We start from the raw sequence: 24,921 nt of genomic DNA, 5'->3' as shown, positions 1-24,921 counted from the left end.
TACAGGTGTTAAAATTCATTGCTTACTAAAAAGCCAGTAAAAATAGATCACTAGAAGCCTATTTAGCTATATTATCAATTTTCTAAAAAGCAGAGGTAAAAGTTGTTGTCACAGAGCAATAAACCACTGAGATCAGCAACCTTCTTACTTAGCTAAGTCAACCAAAGGTGTAAGTAAAATAACAGACAATAGAAAGATTTAAGTTATCCAGTAACTGTATAAAATTACCCAATGGTAATACTGTAATAAGTATGGATTTAGAAAAACAAAGCAGTAAGCCTAACAGGTTTTCCATTGCAGACAATTTAATACCAACAAAGCTATCAGAACAAAAATGTAATATTCAGGTACCTAACATGAATTCTTGCAACTTTTATCAAAGACATCTTAAGTACCAATAACACGTTTACAGTTCAATTTTAATATGAAAATTAGAGTTTTCAAACAAAAATTAATAGTATTTCATGTTTATTTGAACAATTAACTGTTTCAGATATAACATTTTACTAGTATAGGCTAGTTATCAATAAACAAACCTTGATACCCAGTGAACAGCCAAGTAGGCCTACCAACGAAATCCAGACTAGAGTGTACACAAACACGGTTTGTTGATACCACCACCACCTCCATGGCACAGAAAGAATGGCACTGTTTGTTTTCTTACGATGACTCATTCTCCGTCTGACTCACCAAACAGCTGCATCCTTTGTGATAACGGAAAATGGCTTATGCGGGACCGGCTAGCCAATCATCTAAGTCATACCTTTATATTGTTGGATGACGTCAACAGTTGTTATATTCTATTCTGCTAAAACAGAAACAGAGGGTATAAAATAGGGATACACTATTCTTAACACAGCAGCTAAAGGTAATGAATACATAGAAATATATTTTTATTTTTTGCAGAATTATTTTGTTTTTTACGACCTGTAAACGTTATATCGAGTAAAATTGTGTAGATCAATTGTGTATCAATTTTAGATTTTATGGCTAGCGATTTAAACTTGCTACCATTTTGTTATTATCACTAACCAAAAAAAGGGCATCCGGATCCGTTTGTAAAGTAGATTTCATCCTATCTTGTGTACAAAGAGAAACTGTATAATGTGTATAACTAACATGATTATAGAATATATCTATATGAAATATATTATACATTTTAGATACAGCTAAATGTTTTATTATGTTTATATTACATTTATTATAGCAGCAGTTAAAATTTCAAAAAAAATTAATGGATTTTATTTAAAATTACGGAAAGAATCACTCTTTCGCTGTTCAACCTTTTGTAGGATTATGATATTATTAATACGTTTACAATTTCCAAGTATGTTATGTTATATCGTAGTTTTTATTCTAGTATTTTATCATTTATTTTCGTATTTGATAAACGACAATCGATGAGTTATTGAATAGCCAAAGTTATGATGAATCCATTAACTAGAAGGACAATAAACACACTCTCAATGTTGTGTAAAGTGAAAGCTTAGAGGAGGATTCTCGAGAAGTAGTAGAAGCTCCAAAGAATATTTTATTGCCCTATGTAAGACACATAAAATGTGGACAAATTTCTATTATTTAATGCAGTTGAAAGTGCAATAGGCTTCAGGCCCGGTTAACTTATAAAACTAATTTGCTTCTAGATTTTACATTTTAGTTTTTGTTTGTACCTATTAAATAAAATCAAAAAACTATGTTTAATATGATTTGCGATTTAAATTAAGAACAATAATTCATAAACAAAAGTCATGTTTGTTGACTGGTTAAACACATAAAATCTAAAGTTTCTATATTATATAAATTGTAAAATTGCTGTACACTGTATACTAAAATTCCTAAGAATGTTTATAAATGGTTTTAAGATATAAAAAATGTTGTGTTCCATTGTAATGGAGAAATATCAACAGAATACTCTATATTGTAGTATGATAATATACTAACTAACAATACTATCACACTAAACTTATTGCTGTTATAATAGCAGTGTGCTTAGAAAATCCCTCTTTATTAATAATTTTTAATATATCTAGTACATTTAAATAACTTTTAAGGTGGAAGCTCCCATGTGCTTGAAGCCCGGTGCGACCGTGCCAGACTTGTTTAAACCGGCCATGTTATACCGAAAAGAGCGCTCATCAGTGTATCTTATCTTAATTGGCTGATGGTATTTTACTCTGAATGTCTAAGAGCTGCGATCAACAAATCAACACTATTAATCATTGTTGACGTTATTTACAGATTTCATTGCTGTTAACGATTTATTCACATTGCCACAATTATTCACCTACATTCTTATTCAATGTATTGCAATCCACGTGTTTGTCAGTAATAAATTATTTGTCAAAGTTGTCAAATCTTATTGTTACTTTTTATATTGTGCATGGCAATTAATGGAAGTAATATTTAAAAAATGGACATTTTGACAGAATATCTAAAAACTCAGTGATAAGTGAATAGCCCGTTTCCATGTGTTAGGGAGGATACTAAAATGTTAGAGCGTGTGATAATCAAGTTTTAGAACTAACATGTAACATATAATTTCCACTCTATCTTTTCTATTGTTTACTATGACAGAAAGAGATAAATTTATTGAAAGCTTGGGATCAAGGTATAAACCTTAACAAATATTTAAACAAGGTTGGAATTTGAAATATGTACAGGTATTAGGATGGATGAAGAAAGTCTCTCCAATTAAGTTGTAATACGTTTGGAAAATCTAGTATAGTATTTTAATGGCGTGTGTAATTGTAATAAAATAGTTCGAGATAAATTTGCAAGAGAAACTGATTTTCCAAAATTTGAATTAAAAATACGTCAACGATGAACAGAAGTTTAAAAGGACAACTGCACAAAACTAAAATTAGAAGATTTTCTACAACTATGAACATTAATGGAAAGGAGATGTCGCGAAAAAGAAGGACAGACACATGTAGTGAATATTGGGAAAGTGAATAACAAATTCAGGGTTTAAAAACCCAATCAACCAAGTTTACATGCTCAGATAATACTTACAGTAAATGCGGATTCGAACACAAAATTGTAAAATATTCTGCAAAACCATACAAATATTTCATTTATAAAGAAACTTGATATTTTCAAGGGTTTAAAAAGGAAAGTAGAGTAGGTAAAGATTCAAAAATTATTCAGAGTTGAAAATAAAATTGGTCGAGGTAGTGTTCCTGCAGCAGACTATCTAGGCGATGGCTCTAGTCAGTCTTTTTGGATGGATATCATGACCGATTAGGTACAGTTATACAAGTTAAATTCTTGCATATACTGCTGACGAATCTCAACCATACATTTATTTTTAATTGGCTAAAAATTATTTAAGATGTATTAATTTCAGTAAGAAATAAAATTAATTCCCTAGATATGTTTTGAATTTAAGTTTTGGGTTTTGACATAAACTACTAAATTTATGATTATATTAATTTGGCAATTATTTAGAATAAGGTCAAGTTGGGGACAGAAACGGAATTACCAAAGGCTCCTTTAAATAGAAGTTGAGAATGAAAACAGCCCCGCTCGTATATTACAACGTCCTCTTGCCGTGCTAGCTATATGCTCGGCCTATTCGTAAAATTTTGGTTGATCAGACGTAACAAACAAACATATGTCTCTATGCCATAGAGTAAAAAGAGATGGATACTATCTTGAGGTAGGTTTTTCGTGTAAAGCTGGCAGTATTTGCCAACACTAAGTTTAAAGGTAGCACTAACTAATCTTATACACGATTTATACGATCCAATATACTCATTTACATTCATGTATACGCTCAATGGTGTGTTTAGTTACTAATCTGGAGCCTATTCCCGTTATTTTCGAATATTATCTATGCCTTCCTATTGCTATTACATTGACTTATTTTCGTTATTTTCTATCCTTATTAATAGTTTTCTTCTAATTGTTATACACTGCCTGTTATTTATTTTTTAAATGAGTACTCAATGTCTATCAATAAATAAGAGGTTAGTGTTTCCGAATTAGATGTGTGAGTTTTGGTGCGACCAACATCAAATCAGTTCACAACGAGGCTGTATGGAACAATAGGTCTCTAGTCTGTCTTGTGAACGTTAATATCATCTCTCACTTCTTTTTTTCACGTTTTGTTTATTGAGAGTAACATTATTATTTAGTTCTATGTCTGTGTAGTGAATTGTTATTGACGCCTTCTGACCGGTTGTTTAGTGTTCGTGACTGAAATTTTTAATATAACAATTTGAGACAAAGGTAAATAAGTTAGTGGTTTATTATTTCAGTAGTAATACTAGAATTAAAAATGTGTTGCATGACAATTAAAGTTTAGTACTGATTAAGGTTAGGACACTTGATGATATTTCTCTTCATCTTTGAATTAATATTTAAAGCTAAGAAAAAAATATATATTTCAATTAACAAGACCTTTTACAAGCTCTGCTTTGCGTTTTTTGTTTATATGTTGATTTTTTAATGAAGAGTGTTTAAGATGTTAATAGTATAGCAATATGGGTAGGGTAAGATAAGCGGACCCGGTTTTTCATATTGAAGAATGTAATCATCAATAACTATATTCGCACCTCAAATCCTAGACTATCAATCGATATAAAAGTATCTATAGTCCTCAATAACAATCATATGTTTTAAATTAAAGTATGAATTTAATATTTACAGTGATGAAACATTATTATAACCAAAATTAGGAAGACTGAAGACAACCGTATTTGCTCCTCTCAAAGTTACAGTTGTTTATTTTCCACAAATTTCACACAATGGGTTTTTCGGTACAAGTCCAACATGTTGAAGCCACGAAAAACATGTCTTATCATCTTTCAAAACAATGTTGTGTAGTTTTCTAAAATTGACTGCCATTTTTTATAATCAAATGTTACTTATGTAAAATTGAAATATTACCTTACGCGTATTATTTGAAAGTGTTTACAGCTGTTGATATAGATTATTTAAGTTAATTGTTCAAAATGATTAATTAGTATCGATTGATTATATCGATGGTTATGATTAATTAATACTGTATCGTTTGCCAATTTCAATATAAAAAACCGCGTCCGCTTATTGTACCATACCCTAGCAATATAATGAAATAAACGTGTGTAGAGGCCTAGGCTATAAAACTAAAGTAAATTATTTTACTTAAAAGGGAGAAAATTCGGTACTTGAGTGGGATTATACCGACCACACTAGTATGAAGAACACAAAAATAGAAATTTATAGAAACAAACATGATAGAACGTAAAAACAACTCTTCAATTACAAAATTACAAACTTACAAGCATTTCCAGGTATTGTGATCGCTGTTATCTTATCTTTCTCGAGAATCCTGATTACGGCAGGCCGCGCGGCATCACGTGATTTGCACGGTACATAATTGCCTTTCCATTACAATTCAATTTATATTTCTGATTAGCCCCTCTAGAATTTGATATTTTACTGATAGGTACTATCTCGAGGGATGTTTTTCTTTCGTCGACATCAGCGCGGGGCAGCACCGAAGGTGCTGTCAATGCCCGCGCTGATGGCCGGAGGCACTCGCATTTTGGGTGGCGGAATGTGATCAAGAATAAAAACAAGTTTTTAGTGTTTTTTTAATAAAGAGTTTAGTTTGGTAAATGATTGTTTTTGTTGAATTTTTGTGTTTGGAGAAATGTAGAGGTAAAACACGGAAGTACAACAAAGCGATGCACCAGCTGAACGGGCGGCGAGACTGCAATCACGTTATCTACTAGACGCTCGACTTTGACCTCTGTCTGAGGATGGGGAGGGGTTTGCGATAAGACAATTCCTGTTTTATATTGACGAAATATTGTTCTACGCTAATCTAGTAATCAGTAGAAACGAAATGTGAAATAACGATTCATGTCTGGGTGTGGTCGGTATAATCCCAAAGTACCGTATTATTTTTTAAAAATTGTTAATACCTATTTTTCTTTTACATATAAAAATATAGCTTCACTAAAATACAATCATTAAAGCCTCTACCGTTCTACATTATTGTTTCAAACTAATTAAAACAAAGTAAAATCATGTGTATGGTATTTGATTTATGGCCACAAATAAAATGGTAATGTAGTCTACAAATGTTATTTGAGTCATAAAGTGTTGGCCATGTTTATCCTTCAACATAGTAAAAAGTAACTAAATGTTATACTTTTTGGTTTGTTACATTTTATAAATATAGTTCTTTGTTCATCATTAAAATTATTACTGTTCAAGATATAAAAATAGCTGAACTATAATGTAATTAATTTGAAATACCTATAATGAAATTTTATTCGACATTTTGGTTTCAGTAATTTTAGACTTAATCCTTGGATATCAAGGATTCGATAATCATGAATATAAATAATTTGTATTATATAAATAAAGAATAAAGAATAAAGAATAAAGAATGATTTATTTTCTCATTTTCTTACAGGCTACATACATACATCAGTACGTAACGGTAAATTAATATAATGGGGTTATAATTTCCTAAATCTTGCCAGGTCTGACTGCACCATTACAAAAGACTGGAAATAAAAAATTACTTCTTCAAAATACCAATAAACTAAATTTATAGTTAAAATATAACCTACATCTAAATGCGCTTAGGCCTATACTATACAATAAATGAGAAAATATAGGGCCTCCAAGGCTAAGCCTGTTTGGAGGTTCCTTATTATATTTTAACACATAAAAAAAACATCAGCAAACAACTTAATTTAACAATTTAGATCTCTCTTGAGGATATAAATTAATATATTATTTAATCAAAACATAATATAATAATAGTTATAATCAACCTGCTTGTTTGAGTTAGATTAGATTTTTCAAATTATTTGAAAATATATATAAATATGGGCCGTGAGGTAAAAAACCAGTTACTATGTCTGAATATATAAAATTGAATTTATATCCTCTAGTTCAAACAACCACCTTCCCAATTTTTTTTAAAAATACTAATTTGTTATTTGAGTTTTTTATATTGTTAGGTAATTTATTAAAAATCCACGGTGACATAAAAATGAATGATTTAGTAAAAAAAGTATTGTTTGGTTTTGGAACTCTTATATTTCCTGAATTTCTTAGTTTTAAGCTGTATTCATTTGCTTCTAAGTTGGTAGTATTTATCAAATCATAGTATTGTTTTAATACTTTATATATAAATAACATCTTGATAGGGAAAATCCTAAGCTGATTAAATAATGGTCGTGAGTGTTCAAATATATGACTGTGGGTTATTAATCTGACAAAGTGCTTTTGCTGCATAAGTAATGAGTTTAAATTTGAATCATACGCACTTCCCCAAAGAAATATGCCGTATTCAATTCGACTTTGTACAAGCGCAAAATATAACATTCTAAGTATTTTTAAATTGCAAATGTTTCTTAAAAAATAAAAAATTCTTATAATATTATTGAGTTTTTTTGTAATTTTCGATATGTGAATTTTCCAATTAAATTCACTATCCATATGAATTCCCAAATATTTTATAATATCCGATTTTTGTATCGTTGAACAATCCATTGTTAAGCAATTATTGATTTGGCTTGATTTCAAAATACAGTCAGCACATCTATAGAAAACAGGTTCAAATATAATGTCATTTTTTCTGAGACTGAAATTGACATATTTTGTTTTTTCCGTACTTAAAAGCATATGGTTCATTGTGAACCACCACTGAATTATTTCTAGATCTTTGCTCATAGCAACGTGGATATCAGTCCAGCTATCTTTGACATAGCTAAGGGCTGTATCATCAGCAAATGATGTTAGTGTTCCTTGAAATCTGGCATCGCATAGATCATTTATATATATAATGAAAAGGATTGCTCCCAATACTGACCCTTGGGGCACGCCATATAAGATTTTACCCATTTCACTATATGTGGAGTGCATTCTGACACACTGATACCTATCCCGTAAATAACTTTCAAACCAAGAATAAGCTATTCCTCGAATACCACACCTATAAAGTTTTTTTAATAAAATTGTATGATCTACAGTGTCGAATGCTTTTTTTATATCTAAGAATAAACCACTTATACATTTACTTGAATTTAGGCCATTGTATACATTTTTGGTAAAATTAAATAGAGCGCTTTCGGTATTCATATTTTCTCTGAAGCCAAATTGATTTTTACTAAAAAAATCGGTCTTATTTAAAAAATTAACAATTTTCTTTTTCATGAGTTTTTCATAGATTTTTGAGAAACAAGAAAGCAATGAGATTGGGCGATAGCTATTACACGTACTGCTTAGTCCACCTTTATATATAGGAATTACAACGGCTGTTTTTAATTGTGTTGGAAAAATTCCTTTTTGAAAACTACAATTGATCAAATATGAGAGAATAGTGACTATTTCTGGTGCGACAGTTTTTATAGTGTATGAACTAATTTCATCTATACCTGGAGAAGTATTATTTTTCAATAAATTAATTATACCAAGGATTTCTTCCTCATATACAGTTTCTAAAAATATAGTTCTTTGTTGGTGTTTATCTATAAAGTAATTTCTTATGTTTAATTTAGAAAAATCAGATGGAACATTATCGGACAATTTTAATCCACTTACTACATTAAGAAAATACTGATTAAATTCATTTGCTACATACTCTGAATCATATTCAAGTTTGCCATTTACATCTAAGACTATGGTTTTGCTATTTTTTGTTCTTTGGTTTGTAATGTCATTCAAAACTTTCCAAGTGTTTTTAGTATTGCCTTCACACCTTTCTAATTTATTTTTATAATAATCATTTTTCAATATCCTAATTTCCTCTAATAGCTTATTTCTAAAACGTATATAATGATTTTTCAATTGAATGTTTTGAGGATGATTTTTGACTAATTTGAATAATGAATTTCTTTTTTTAATCTTGTAACAGATTGTATCATTAATCCAAGGTTTTAGTTTCTTGAATTTATTTTTTTGTAATATTGATTCTCTGCTACAACTTATACAATTTTTAAATGTTTTAATAAACGAATCAAAAGCTGACGACGGATCAAGTTTATTGTAAACACAAGACCAATCCTCAGCGGCTAACAGCTGCTTTAGATTCACATAATTGATACGCTGGCCGTCCCGGTGGGGCGGAGGAGGGGGCCGGGTCTCCCCCTCCGCCACCCCACCAAGAGCAATGCATACCAGAGAGTGGTCTGTGATACCAGCGTGTATTGTTGTGACATCGATTGTTACCGAGCGCTTATCATATAAACGCGCATAGACATGATCAATACATGTTGCTGAATCTACTGTAATTCTTGTAGGTTCATTAACAAGACTTTCTAAACCATTTACTGCCATTAACCTTTGATAATTATCTACAAGATAATGATTTTCCAAAATATTTATGTTAATGTCGCCTACAACTAAAAAACTTTTTTCCTTCTTAAAACCATCTAAAATATTAGTAAACTCTTTAATAAACGAATCTATTGTATATGAATATAATCTATATAGAGCCAAAATACAAAGGTCAAAGTTACATAATTTTAATGATATTTTTAATGCGTCAGCTGTTTGCATTTCTACTATTGTTGAATTTATAACAGTTATTGAATTTTTAACATAAATGATAACGCCACCAGCTCTGTAGGTATCATTACAGTTTGAATATAAAACATAATTTGGTATTTCATAAAAATTTATTTCATTACTGTTGATCCATATTTCAGATAAAATAATTATATCGGGAAAAGTATTTCTCTGTTCAATTTCAAGTATAAAAAGATCAAAGTTTTTACGAAGGCTTCTTATGTTTTGATGGATTATTTTTACAGAATGTTGATTAGTCATAATTAAAGATTTTATATTTATATTTACTTAATACTGAATACAAAATAACTAGTATACTTTTTATTCAAAGTTGACCTACATAATATAATAATAAAATAAAAAAAATAACACTTAATGTATTAACATACAAAAGAAATAGATACTGGTACTGAGTTTAACCTTCATACATAAGCTATTTATTTACATTTACCTTTGGCAGGTCAGCCTGGCAAGTTACATGAATAACTTTAGAAGTCTCCTCTTTTCGTAAAAAGATCCTTCCATCCCGCACCCAAACGAACTGATAATTGTTCTCACGCTTAAACTTCCGTGCCTCTGCCATGAGCTTCCTCTTCATCGGTGTCAGGGACTCGTTGATATAGACCGGCTTGTCCATTTCCAGGTTCATGTGCCGCGTCGAGAAGTTACTTTTGACACGTCTTTTTCTTAGCAGCTCTTCTTTATCTAGTCGGCTTACAAACTTCAGCACTATTCCAGGCGGAGGACTGTTGGGCTCAGATCTTTTTCCCAGACGATGGCAGGCATCAATCATTGTATTGGATATATTGAAGTCCAACGCTTTTTCCCACCTCCTTTACGACAGACACCACGTCTTCATTTTTTTCCTGTGGGATACCATGGATTTCAACAGTGTTCCTTCTTGAATACTGCTCCTGCTCCTCGATGCGTGCTTCCAGAGAACTGATTTTCTCCCTGAGTATTTTATTCTCATTTACTAGGCCATCAACTATTGCGAGGCATTTTTCCACTTCCTCAGTTTGTATCTTGACGGCTTCGGTACTCTCGTCGATTTTACTGTAGAGTGTTTCATACGACTTATTGAAGTTTTTCTCCATTTCTTTTTGGCTTTCTGCCACTTCAATAATCTTCTTCATAACGTCTTCTATGGTGAGTTTCCCCTCCGTTGCTTGAGACTCGAACCTCATACTCTTTCGCCGTTCTGAAGCACAAGGTTGGCATCTCCACACTAGGTTATCCGCTGTCACACACTCTACATCAGCCTTGCTCATTTTTAGACAACTTGCGTGAAAATCCTTAACACAGTCTTTGCACGACAACCTTATCTGCTTAACCGTAATTGTTTTCAGGCACATCCCACACATAGACATTTTAAAAAATTTAATTATGTGGCAGTCACCAAAATAAAACTCTCCAAAAACCAATAGTATTAACACAGCGCGGCAGGTTGACAATTGATTCACTCGCGAATTTAAGACTCCCAAGAGAGACGTGAGCTCTTATCAGACACAACCTTCCTCAACGAGCGCTGACTCATTACTGATGTTAATTAATTATAGTTTAGTTGTTTTTATATTACAAAAAGTAGTAATTTCGGTACTTTGGGATTATACCGACCACACCCAGACATGAATCGTTATTTCACATTTCGTTTCTACTGATTACTAGATTAGCGTAGAACAATATTTCGTCAATATAAAACAGGAATTGTCTTATCGCAAACCCCTCCCCATCCTCAGACAGAGGTCAAAGTCGAGCGTCTAGTAGATAACGTGATTGCAGTCTCGCCGCCCGTTCAGCTGGTGCATCGCTTTGTTGTACTTCCGTGTTTTACCTCTACATTTCTCCAAACACAAAAATTCAACAAAAACAATCATTTACCAAACTAAACTCTTTATTAAAAAAAACACTAAAAACTTGTTTTTATTCTTGATCACATTCCGCCACCCAAAATGCGAGTGCCTCCGGCCATCAGCGCGGGCATTGACAGCACCTTCGGTGCTGCCCCGCGCTGATGTCGACGAAAGAAAAACATCCCTCGAGATAGTACCTATCAGTAAAATATCAAATTCTAGAGGGGCTAATCAGAAATATAAATTGAATTGTAATGGAAAGGCAATTATGTACCGTGCAAATCACGTGATGCCGCGCGGCCTGCCGTAATCAGGATTCTCGAGAAAGATAAGATAACAGCGATCACAATACCTGGAAATGCTTGTAAGTTTGTAATTTTGTAATTGAAGAGTTGTTTTTACGTTCTATCATGTTTGTTTCTATAAATTTCTATTTTTGTGTTCTTCATACTAGTGTGGTCGGTATAATCCCAAAGTACCGTAATTTCTTATAAACAATATCTAGGCTATGTGTATTAATGAAATGTAAAAAACAAAAGAACGTAACATAAGTGACTTTTTACTATTTTGAAGTATAAATGTGTCCAACACCTTGTGACATAAATAACACATGTTCATTGCTATTTTAGTTATGGCCATTTATTACTCAAATGCCATACAAATGATATTACTTTGTTTGGATTAATATGAGCTATATTGTTATTAAATACATTAAACAGAGCTGGCGATAATTAATTATAAATAACTATAATTATAGAATTTATTTTTATTTGATAGTTTAGGTATTCCTAATTGATAATTTGATATCACTGATTTGATTGTGGCTGTGACCACTTACTATACTGCAGCTGAGATCCCAAGAAAAGGATAACAGGTACTACAGTCATTTCACCTTGAAAGAAAGGGAGGCTTCCATTCAAATTCTTCCTTTCAAAGCAGACAGGAGAAGCCATAACTTGTTCTTCTTATGCATTTAGCCAATGTTGTCATTCTTCTTTTTTTCAGGACAAATTATCATTTTGATGATGAAAGACGTAATTGATGTATTCCAGTTGCAAGTTCAGCGAGACAAGAATAGAAACAGATTTCCGCCAGTGGACTATAAGGAACATGATGATTCTTATCATGTGGTTAGGTTTATTTTTGAGTGTGGTAAGTAAAACATCTATTTTCTTCACGTAACAAAGCTATGGGAAGAAGGGTTGATTCAATTTGAATGTTGAATTCAGCTCCATTTCACCTTCTGATTAAATCTTTTGCAATCGGGAGACCACAAATGTGGCCTTAACTTATTTCTCCCTCAGCTCAGATTTAGTCTCAAGTAGTTGTCTTCATAGTTTGCCAGGCGACGCATGCATAGGCCGGCTGCATCATTAAGTAGCACTTGCGTAACAATGTACGTCACTTGTACTCGGATTCAAATGGCAGAATTTGACCCTTGCCTCCTTAAATTACTGAGATTTAAATTAAATCCTCAGATAATTTACGAAGTTTATTAGCTTTAAGGTTGAAGTTTTATCGATTGGTTATTTATTACTTGTTTTTAAAAGATCCAAGTAATATGTAATTTAAGTTATAGATTGATCTGTTTGAAAAGAATTTTTATTTGCAGAATAATGTAGGCCTATTAATGTAAAGTACTTTTTGCGATTCAATGTTTATTGAAATTATATATATTATATATATAATTTATCCATGATGAATTATGAGCTTAGGTACATAATTTGTTAACAATATTTTTGTCAGTGTAACTGTACAATAATTTCATGTAATCTATTTATGTAGGCTATAGTGAGATAAAATCAGAATCAAAATCAGAATTTTGCATAGTGACTAAATCATTTAGTATTTTTGTCAAAAAAATTCAAATATGTTAAAAAAAAAACATGTAGATACAAGTTTTGTAGTTAAGTTATGTTTCAGGAATGAAGTTAAACGCAAGCCCTCTGAGTATATCCACTGCTGCCATACTCTTTCATAAGTTCTTCAAGGAGGCTGAGAACAGCAGCTACGATAAATATGTAAGTTTTCATTTCAAGAATCATAATAGACTTAAACGTTTTGTAGGTTTATAGATTATACTTAAAAGGTTTTTGTTATACTTAACCGAATTGCATAATCGAAAAATAAAATCATTCCCTGTGGCGTAATTAGAATTATATTTATTTCATTCATATTGCATGTTATGACCATGAAATAAGTAGTCTTATATTTTTATTTACGATTTGGATTGTTTATATTGATTTTAAGTAATAGTAAGGAGGAATAATAAATTCTTTCAGCAGCATTTTTTGGGCTGTACTATTGTGTGTGTGTGTGTGCGCGCACACACGTAGAGAGAAAGAGAGAGGAGAGAGAAATTTACTTCCAGTCTGAGATATTTTTGGTGCCATAATTCAGTTTCCCTTGTTCTCCTGGTCAAGTAGATATACATAAGCAGGTCTGAGAAGCTTACTTCTATCAAAGGACAATTAAGTTAGGTGTTATAACAGTTCTTAAAAAATGTATATTAAAAGTTAGATATAACTTTGTCCTTGATATCTACATTACGGTACTGACCAATCAGTGCATACTTAATATTTGATAAAACTTACAGTTAATAAAAGTATATTTTTATTCAAACTTTCAATTTTCTTATCTGGATATTGTCTTACTTTGTGTTCAACAGCAGTTGCTAAGAAGGTTGAAATAATAAAGTGATGTTACTATTAAGCTCATTCTATGCTTTCAATACCTTAAATAAATTTAAAATAGTGGTTAAATTTATTATACATTTGGTTGTGCTATCATAAAACTATGTTTACATAAAACAATTGATTACATATTTTAATAGGCTCTTTCAATTAATTTTTCAATTAACTTTAGAGGCTACAGTGGGTTGTAGTCCGGAGAGATATTCACAATAGGAATAGGCCTATGTTAACCAGAGACCCTAAGAATGCCCATGTAACATTTAAGTAAAATCAGACTACTAGTTCTATGTGATTGAATGAAAAACACACACACAGATACTATATTTTTATAAATTAGTATAGATTTGTTACTGTTTCCAGCTGATTGCAAGTACTTGTCTGTACCTGTCCGGGAAAGTGAAGGATGAGCCAGTGAAAGTGCGCGATGTGATCAATGTATCACGCAACACACTGCACCGCAATTCTGCACCACTTGATCTCGGTGAGGAGTACTGGAACATGCGTGATGCTATTGTACAAGGGGAATTATTGCTCATGCGTATGCTCAAGTTTGAAGTCACCATCATACATCCTCACAAGGTCAGTGGAATAAATATAATATTATCTTAGAAAGTGTATTAATTCATCATTATTTTAAAGATGGTGTCCTTTCCAATCAATATAACTTCAGTTGGTGCTCTTAATAAAATCTTCAGTAGGCGTAGAGTTTACTCCGTTTAGTTTTTCTGGAAGGGTTATTCGTTGTAGTTAAGTCTTTTCATAGATAAGGGTTATTGAAAGCACTACACTTGTTCTACCCGCATTGACAGCATATGCAGGAAGTAGTGATATAGTAATAGAGATTTATTATAGCAAAAATGATTTACTGTAGATTTTGTTAAACTCGCATAACCTACAGTGTAATAAGCATATTTTACAATATTTTGTCTATGGTAGTCTACATCTGAGACACATAAATAAGATATTGATAGTGAAAAAGAGAGTTGTTAGAACTATATTGTAACACTCAATCCCTTAGATAACTGTTGAACATGTTTTGAAAACTCACATCTTTGTGTCACAATTTAAATTTGTGAGGTGGTATATTATGCATTTAAATGAAACACCTTGCACAAGACACAAATGTATACAATTAAAATACAAGTCATACAAATTGTTAAAACCTCCCATCTCATAGAACTTCTCTATTTACAAGTATTTAAAAAATGCAACCCCCAACCTCAAGAATTACGGTATGAAACTGATGCAGCACTAAACAATAACTGAGAAATTTCTTATTGGACAATCCAGTCTACTGACAGAATACTGTCAGACGACCTAAACTTAATTTCACATGTAATATGTTGTTACATTAAAATGTTATGTATTTTCACTATATTTTGTGTATAGTACAGTATGATGTTATTGCATTTCTTAACATTCTGTGGACAGATCCAGATATGGATTAAGACTGGGTTTATATTGAACAGTTTGTAGGTGTATCTATTAAGGTGGCATTCTTAATGGACTGTTTGTGGACATATCTGCAAAATCACAGCAAAACCTTACCAATTTATTTGTTATGCAAAACTTTTTATGGTGTGTTAAAATCGTATTTATCAGAGGTTACAAAAATATAAGTGAGCTCTCTAAAACAGGAAGTGAATTACTATTATACATTAAGTTTTCATCAAAATTTATCAGAAAAACATGTTTATATAAAAAATCTTGTTGTGCCTCAAGTTAAAAAACTAGATATATTACTGATTTTTGGACGTCCAAGAAGGGTGAAAGAAATTATAATAATCATCTAATTTTTCTTAGCAATAATTTATATTTGTTATGAATCCAAGAGGAGAAGCCTATTCTCGTCCAGTATTTGTCAACTTAAAAACAGCCCAAAACACTTTTGTAATTGTTTAAATCACTGTTGATTCTCAACCCCAATTATCTTTACAAGAATCACTGTATAAATTAACTGTTGTCAAGTATTTTTTTTTTTTTTTTATTTTGTAAGAATTAAGATTTCTGTGGTATAAATACTGTATTCTTGACTACTCATTGTTGAAGAGGATAACATTCTATATTTTAAAAACACACCCACTTTAGTGATGCTTTTGATATAATTTTTGAAATAATCAGAAAACACCTTATTTTTCTCTAATGGATGGGTATTTTGAGACGATCCTGTTAATAGTTTCATATAGCTTTTTTTAAACTTAGAGGTATTTAAGAAATTTAGATATTTTAATTTTAAGTTCAAAAGCAGAACTAATGTGCTAATTTTGAAAATTTTAGTATATGCTGCATTACCTCAAGTCACTACAGACATGGATCTACCCAGAGGCTTGGGAGAAGGTCCCTATTGTGCACATGGCTTATTCTTTTCTGCAAGTAAGTTTTTCATTCAGTTTTATGATACAATGAAACTAGCTTTGTGAAAATATTGTTCAGTAAACTTTTGATCGTTCACAGTGTTCACCAGTGTAAATAATAAAAATGTATACAGCCTTTTTTGAAACTGTCTAAAACCCTGCACTTGGTACTGAAAGGAAGGACCTTTTGCACCTTCCTTATTTATTTTTAACCCTCAAATCTGAAGATTCTGTAAAAACCAATTAGATTAGTAGATTGATACATAATAGTAATAGGTTGTGGCTAGAAAATGGCAATAATTTAATTGAATTCAGTTTATTTTACCGTAAAAAATTCAATATTTACAATTTCAAAATTGATATATAAATTAATGTACATTCAACTTTAATAAACTAAACCCATGCAATGTATATTACAGTACATATTGTTCATTTTTTACAAAAATAAATTAGAACCAAATCAGTCAACCACTTTTGTTTTAAAGCATTTCTTCTTTATATGTGTTTAACCGTACATCTCATACCATAATTCAATCTAAAAATGGTTACCTTGTTTTCAGCACTTTGCAAGCCTTAAAAATATCACAAAAAATGTAACACTTACTCAAATAATGTATCATTATGTATCTTTTATCCAGAAATTATAGATATTGCATTAATCTGGGAAACAGTAGATGAAAAATATAAAAAAATGTTTTTATTATATAAATGAACATTTTTTTGGAAGTTGCACTAAACTTCTAACTTCAACTATCTTATAATAAAATAAATATTGTTACAAGTAAAAGTATACAAATTAACCACAATTCTATTTGACAATTCAAAAATTACAGTACTGTATTTAAAGCTCAAATTACTGGAACCAATCCAAACTGAAAGATGATACTTCTGTGTACAGGATTTCCATTATGTACCTGTGATCCTGGATTACAAACCTCAACATATCGCCATTGCTTGTATCAATCTCGCTTTACAAGTGTATGGAGTCCAAGTACCTTATACGGATGAAGATGAAGGTATAACATGGTACTCGGTAAGTCTGTTTATTTTAATAATTTAGTATATACTACACCATTAATAACTGTGTTAAAAATTAGATTGTTTTGATCAAGACACTTCTATAGATTTACAATTAAATATAGTTAACATATAGCACGAGGTCGTGATGGCGTCTAGAAGTAAGTCACTGAAGTGTGGTGCTTGTAAAAAATAATAAATCAGAAATGTAACAAGCTTTGCTGTGCGGGAAATTATGGTAACTTATATATTTTCACATTGTTTGTGTGGATTTGTCAGACGATGAGAATCGTATTATTAGCAAATACGGTACATTAATTTCATGGACTTGCAATGGATGCAGATAAAGTGAGGTTAATAATGTTAGTAACGCAAACTCAGATGCTGAAGTAAATATAAACTGCTGTCAGTGTAGTGAGTATATAAGAATATTAAAAGACCAAATTTATGATCCAAAAACCAATCTGAGATGAGAAAAGAACTTAGTTTTCTACTATCGGAAAATTCTAATCTGTCATCTGCATTGACAAACCAAGCTGAGGCTGTAGGTGATCTCTTATTGACTGACAATAGTGACAATGACAATACCTTTTCTTACTCTAGTATAGTGAAAAAATCAGTTAAAAATAAAATTAGGCCTAGTAATATAAGCAATCAGGACAAATCATACAGAAACGAAAGTTTAATCACAAAGGATAATAAGTCAACAATACCTCTCAATAAATTGAAGCCTTCTGCTGCCTCATTTGACAGAAATGAAAGTGATGCTGACATATCAGTCTCAGAGGAATGTGTAGTGATTGGTAGCGAAACTGTAAATAGCCATCAATCCATTCAACCAATTTTGCCGAATTTTCGGGATAATGAACCAAACAAAAACGTACCAAGCACAGTTAATAGGGTTACTGCTCATCATAACCTAAAAACTAGTAGTGACGGTTTTCAAGTTGTCAAGAAAAGAAAGCAGCATTATGATAGGAACGATATTTGAAAACCTCCCAGGAAACAAGGTAAATATATTACTGGATGTTCGACCAAGACTAATAAGTTAAATGTGGTAGAGAAACATAGATTCTTGTTTGTCTCGAGATTAGCTACAGACGTTACTTGTGACTCCCTTAAAAACTATCTTAATGAAGGGTTAAAGGGAGATTATGTAATTACACAGTTAAAAAACCGTTTCCCAGGTTATTCCTCATTTAAGGTTGGTGTGCCTATATCAAACTGGGACAAAGTGTTTGTGCCAGAATTTTGGCCTAATGGAACATATGTTAGTCGTTTTGGGTTCTTAAATCGATCAAACAATGTTGGTAATATCCAGTTGTCTTTTTTGGACAAGGATCAGAAAGGTGTAGTGATACCATAGGTTTTAAAGTTAAGGATACTGCCAGTGGAACCAGCGTTTTAAATAGGCCTAGGCCTATTACTAGAAGCAGTATATCTGAAATAGGTGTATGCCTTTGGAACTGTCAAGGTCTCTGCGGAAAGGTTGAAATTATCGAGATGCTTGCCTCAACAGAGAACAGTGATATTGTATGTGTAACAGAACATTGGTTGAAAGCGGAACAACTTGACTTGATTGGGTTACAGGGCTACATTCTAGTATCCAAATTTTGTCGATCGGAAAAAATACATGGGGGATCTACTATTTTTGTTAAAGATAGTTTAAGTTGTCGTCCAATTCTCGAAATTATGAACTTGTGTATGGTAGATATCTTTGAACTGTCAGCGGTATTTATTGCAGAATTAAACACAACAGTTATTTGTGTATATAGAATACCTGATGCAAATCTGTTACACCTGTTTCTTGAAAAGCTCAATGAACTTTTATTTTATTTATCATCTAAAAAAACTGAAGTGCTTATCTGTGCAGATTTTAATATTAATTTTATTGATACTACTCATTATGATACGATGGAGTTGAACCAATTAGTGACTTGCTATGGTATGCACATTATGTTTCAAAACGTTGTAACTCGTCCTGGTAACATCTACGATGGGTCCTGTATTGACAATATCATTACTAATATACATCCCTCAAGATGGACGACCTCAGTCATTCCTATGGCTGTGTCTACCATAATGCGCTGACAGTAAAAATTGGACTTGATGTCAAAATTGTGGGCGCTGATGACAGTGTTGTTAAACTTGGAAGACAGATTAATGACAATATTATAATCATCCTTTTAAATTGTTTAAAAAATGTAAATTGGTTTTCTGTATATGAATGTAAAGATATTGATGCTAAGTTTTCTCAGTTTCTGAATTTATTTGTATGGGCTATTAATCTAGCTTTTCCTTTAAAACCTTTGCGTTTTAAGAAATCATATTTTGTTAAAAGATGGTATGTCCCTGAATTAGATGCATTGAAACAGACATGCCTAAACTATTTTTATGATTTTAAAGAAAGTGGTTATGAAGCCCTAAAAATTAGATACAAAGAATTAAGATGCCTATATTTAAGATCTGTTAGAAGTGCTAAACTAGCCTATCATAATCAATTAGTTTCAAATTCAGTAAATCAACCTAAAGAAGTATGGAATATTATTAATAACAATCACAATGTAAATAGTAAGCCTAAATTATGTTTAGATGATAAGACATGTCCACTGACAGCTGAAGGTTTTAACACATTTTTTATCAGTAGTATTAGGGAAATTATTGAGAATGTGCTAGTTCATGTTAATGTATCTGTATATAGTTTTTTGTCTTCTTTTAGTGTACCTACTGTTTTTGCTTTTAAACCTGGATCTGTCAAGGAAGTTTTTGCTGCCATTAACTCCTTAAGTAATTCAAATTGTTTTGATGTATATAATATTAGTTCTAAAATGTTAAAAGTGAGTAATTATCTGGTTTCTAAAGTTCTTACTGACATTTTTAATCAATGTATTGATTATTGCATTTTTCCTGATAAACTGAAAATGTCAAAAGTTGTTCCTATTCATAAAAAAGGTGCCAAAGATGAATATGCTAATTTTAGGCCTGTTTCACTTGTTCCTGCTGTGTCAAAGGTCTTTGAGAGATTAATTAGTTTACAAATAATAAAATATCTAGAAAGTAACAAACTACTTTCCACACAACAATATGGTTTCAGGAAACAAAGGTCAACTACAGATGCTGTCCTTGCTTTTATTCAGGATTGTCTGGAAGGTTTAGAGGATGGTGTGCATATTAGTGCAAAGTTCTTTGATCTCTCAAAGGCCTTCGACACAGTATCTCATGATATCTTATTAATGAAACTTGAAGCTCTTGGTTTTGATTACAAGTCGATTAATTTTATAAAATCTTATCTTACTGATAGATCACAGGCAGTTTATTTTAAAGGCAATTTATCGAATTTTAGAAATGTTGACCAGGGTGTCCCACAGGGTTCAATTTTGGGACCTCTGCTTTTTTTTAGTATATGTAAATGACTTGCCTTGTAATATTGAAGATAATAATACTACTTGTTTTCTGTATGCCGACGATATTTGTGCTAGCATGAAATCTCAAAATGCTAATATTGATGATGTTTTTGCTTCAAAAGTTGATGCTTTGGCTAAGTGGTGTGATGTCAATAAATTATCTATTAATTTGACCAAAACTCAAGATCTTGTTATATCTTTAAGGAATAATACTTTTCAAACAATTAAATTTCTTGGCATAATGGTCCAGTCAAATCTTAAATGGCAATCTCATGCTAAATATATTGCTCCAAAAGTGTCTAGAGGAATTTTTATGATTAGAAGGTTAAGTTTAATCGTCAGCTCTCAAGTACTTCTTTTAATTTACTATAGTTTTGTACATACATATCTTTCTTATGGTAACATCTTGTGGGTAAACAGTTCAGTGTCTCAGTGTTTGTTTGTACTACATAAAAGAGCTATCAGACTAGTGTGTGGTGCTAGGCCTAGAGCACATTGTAAATTATTATTTAAAGAGTTGAAAGTTTTATCCTTACCTAGTCTATATGTTTATAATTGTTTGCTATATGTTAAAAAATACATTGCTAATTTTAAAAGTCATTCTGAGGTGCACTGCTATAATACAAGATTCAAGGATAATTTAAGGAAGGAGCAATGTAAATTCTCAACAACTCAACAAAGTTTTAAGTCCAATGTCATAAATTTTTTCAATCATCTGCCTTTAAATGTTAGAAGTTTAGAATATAATATATTTCAATTGTATGTAAAGAATGTACTTATTGAGCATTGTTTGTATACTGTAAATGAGTTTTATGACATAAGAATGTAGATAATATTCACTTTAAAAATACTTGACTATGCTAATACAAAATGTTTTTTGTCCTTGGCAATAAATTATTTGATTTGATTTGAATATTATATCTAATTTTCATTGTCTCACTTACTTGTATTTTGCATTGTCTCAAGTATATAGTAATTCCATAATAATTATTTAAATGTATGGGATTCTTTAAAAATAACTTATAAGATACACTGCTTATGGAAAAAATCTATGAATTATCATCCTGTAGGTTACATGTTACAAGCCAATGCAAACTGGGAAAGTTTTGCTGAAACTAAAATATATTCCCTATGTAGAGAATATATATTCTGCATAGAGAAAATATATTCCCTATTTTTTATCCCTCAAACTGCATTTATACCCATATTCTTCATTATATTTCTAATACCCTTAACTTGCTACATGATAGTAAAAACTACAAATGGCCATCAAAGACTGTCTTTCCTTTCAAAATACTGTAAACACTTTCATATTTTATCCTCTGATAAAATAACTAATTTAAAAACCAAGTCTAATTTTTCCATGACTTGTTTTTATAAACAAAATTATGTGAAACTAATAGTGTTAGATCGAATAGAACTGAACTTTTTTTTTAGTAAGAGCATGAATTAAAGACTTGGCATGGCCTTGAGAGTCACATCATATATCACACAACGTTTTGTTTAGATCGGAGCGAATGTTGGATCAGTGTGCAAATGTAGTAGTCACTATAATACTGTAAATTGTAATTTTAATTATAATTTGTTTACTATTTATTATCTTTGTATTTTTTCAGATGTAAACTGTGCAGTATTATACATTTAGGGTATTATAAATTTGTATTCAGTACACTAAAGAGTAAAACTAAACTGTAGGTATTTGTTTCAGGTATTCGTTGATGACCTCACTAAAGACCACATTTGGGAGATAATGGAAAACATTATGGATGTGTACGAGAAGGAGTCAGAATCACAGTGAACTTAATAAATGTGATCTCAATGTTCCATTACTGTGTGACTATTACTTACAGTGGAACTTTCTGTGTAGAATCCTTGATCCCAAACCACAACTTGAACTCTTTTGATTTATAGGTCTACAGTGTACAGAACGTATCTGAAACCGTGTATAATTTCTAGAGCACTTATGACTCAAAATAAGACTTTAAATATGTTCTGATATTTGAAAACAAACATTATTTTTAATAACTAATGAGTTATTACATAATACTTTGATATTACATTTTAAGAAAAGTAACTGCAGAAATGTTAATTGCTTTTTGGATAGTACCACAAAGAAAATTACTACATTTTTTAACTGTAGAGTAACTTTTTTGTTATTAAAATTGTAAGATCAGTCATAAAAGAGATTTTGAGGGGGGTATATTTTATACTGTAATTATTTTGTATACTAATTATCATAATTTCCTACACATTTTGAAAATTATATTGCATCATCCATATATGCCAATCTCTTAACACTAAAATGATTTATGAAAATTTGTATTTGTCTACTCTATAATACACACCACGAGAGGTTTTTTTATGGATTCAGATACTCTGTATAATAGATTTGTATACACTTTAAGTGTAAATTTGTACAATATTTATTAGTTCCACCGTTTTGTATTTCAGAGGGGATTTATAGATACAGTCAGTGAATGTAAATAAAGAATAGTCATTTTATAAGAAACTGCAATATATATATGCATTTATTTATTTTCAAGCTTTGTCACCTCCTTAATCCCCTCCATACACACACTAATCTTTCCTAACCTCTTAATTCTTGGGCAGAACCGCAACACCATTAATAAAAATTAATATACACTGGTATATTAACGTTTTTAAAGAGTACAAATAACTAAATATTAATTTTATATAACTGAGCATTTTTTTAAGTAAATTTAAGTATTGTAAAAAGTTTACGTATCAATAGTTTTATCCATAAAAAAAAGCTATTGATAAATTTGTATGTTAGTACATCTCATTTGACCTGCAGAAAGCACTGACTGGCAAAGAAGTCCATTGAAGGAGGAGCATGTCGGTGACGAATTCTTCAACTAGATAATAATCATTATATGGTGTTGCCAAGTTGTTTCCTAGCTTTGAAACACAGTCAGTACCAACTAAAACATGAGACCTGAGTAGTAAATTTTAAGTAGCCAAACAACATTCTTATACTTACCTGACAGAAGTCATAGAGAATAGTGTGCAATTGTCACTCTTAACAACTTGATTCCCAGCAGGGATCACTTCTGGCTAGTTTATACCTTCCAGTTGAATCTACCATAGTGCACAGCAAAAACCGGTGTGTCCCTTAAATCTGGGCAACCTTATGGATGTCCAGGAGCATCATTTGTGGTACATCACTAACCGCAAATGTCGAGATTTTGGTGTGCAAGGGTAATTCAATAGGTCTAGTCTTATGCGGGTGATGACTGTTGGAGTTGGCGGGGTCTGTTCCCTAAGTGTCAAATGTTCTTGCTAGCCTCGACATGAGGAAATGCCACCCCTTACCTGCTTTGATTGGAAAGGCTGGTTCAGAGCTTACATGACTTGAGATTAGTGGCCTAAATTCTTCCTTGTGGATCTTGATAGGAGGCGGTCCCTACCCCTAATCTTGCCAACCAAGAATATCCTGTCACTCCGGAAGTAGCACAAAGGTTCTTAGAGGACTAGGTGCAATTTATAAGCTTTTTTGTATTTAGAGTGAAAAAAGCTGTTGAGTGTCATCAATACTAAATCAATCCCTGGTAAATGTAAACACACAATACAACAGCTGTGTAAATTGATATTGGAATATCTGAAGTTTATTATTATCAAAACTGAACCATCACTTATAATTGGGAATGATCTTACAACACAAGAAAATTGTACATTTTTAGGCTTAATCATAGGTGAACACCTTCCTTGGAATAAACATGTTGACAAATATATTAAATACAATTTCATCTATTAGTTCCTATGATTGCTGTGCGATTGCAGCACCTATCGAAGACATTGCAGACCAGTTGCAAATGGAAGAAAACTGAAGTCATGGCGATGTCAGATGTCAAGTGGAACGGCAAAATTACAATGTCGGGATGAGGTTCAACAAACTAGTTGTAAGGGCTAAGAGTGATTTTAAGTGTTCATCAGTCAATTCAATTATTTATTTGCACATTACATTTGTAAGACTGTTACAAAAATAAAAACAAATTGGCACATTGTTATAACTTAACATGTATCGCTTGGTGATGAAACCTTTGGTTTCGAAAGGCCTCGCCCA

General features: G+C 31.5%; 1 protein-coding gene across 1 annotated transcript; it reads left to right on the top strand.

Annotated features, from left to right (window-relative positions):
* The first annotated feature begins 4,096 nt into the window (after positions 1 to 4,096).
* Positions 4,097 to 23,356, top strand: LOC124355051 (cyclin-Q-like). Its single transcript, XM_046805962.1, has 7 exons — positions 4,097 to 4,230; positions 12,375 to 12,521; positions 13,293 to 13,390; positions 14,423 to 14,641; positions 16,340 to 16,435; positions 17,315 to 17,449; positions 22,546 to 23,356. The coding sequence occupies exons 2-7, from the start codon at positions 12,392 to 12,394 to the stop codon at positions 22,633 to 22,635; spliced, it is 768 nt and encodes a 255-aa protein (XP_046661918.1). The 5' UTR covers positions 4,097 to 4,230; positions 12,375 to 12,391; the 3' UTR covers positions 22,636 to 23,356.
* Positions 23,357 to 24,921: the final 1,565 nt, after the last annotated feature.

Source organism: Homalodisca vitripennis, chromosome 2 (genome assembly GCF_021130785.1).
Source record: "Homalodisca vitripennis isolate AUS2020 chromosome 2, UT_GWSS_2.1, whole genome shotgun sequence".
Classification (NCBI taxonomy): domain Eukaryota; kingdom Metazoa; phylum Arthropoda; class Insecta; order Hemiptera; family Cicadellidae; genus Homalodisca; species Homalodisca vitripennis.
This window is presented reverse-complemented; position numbering and strand designations above follow the sequence as displayed.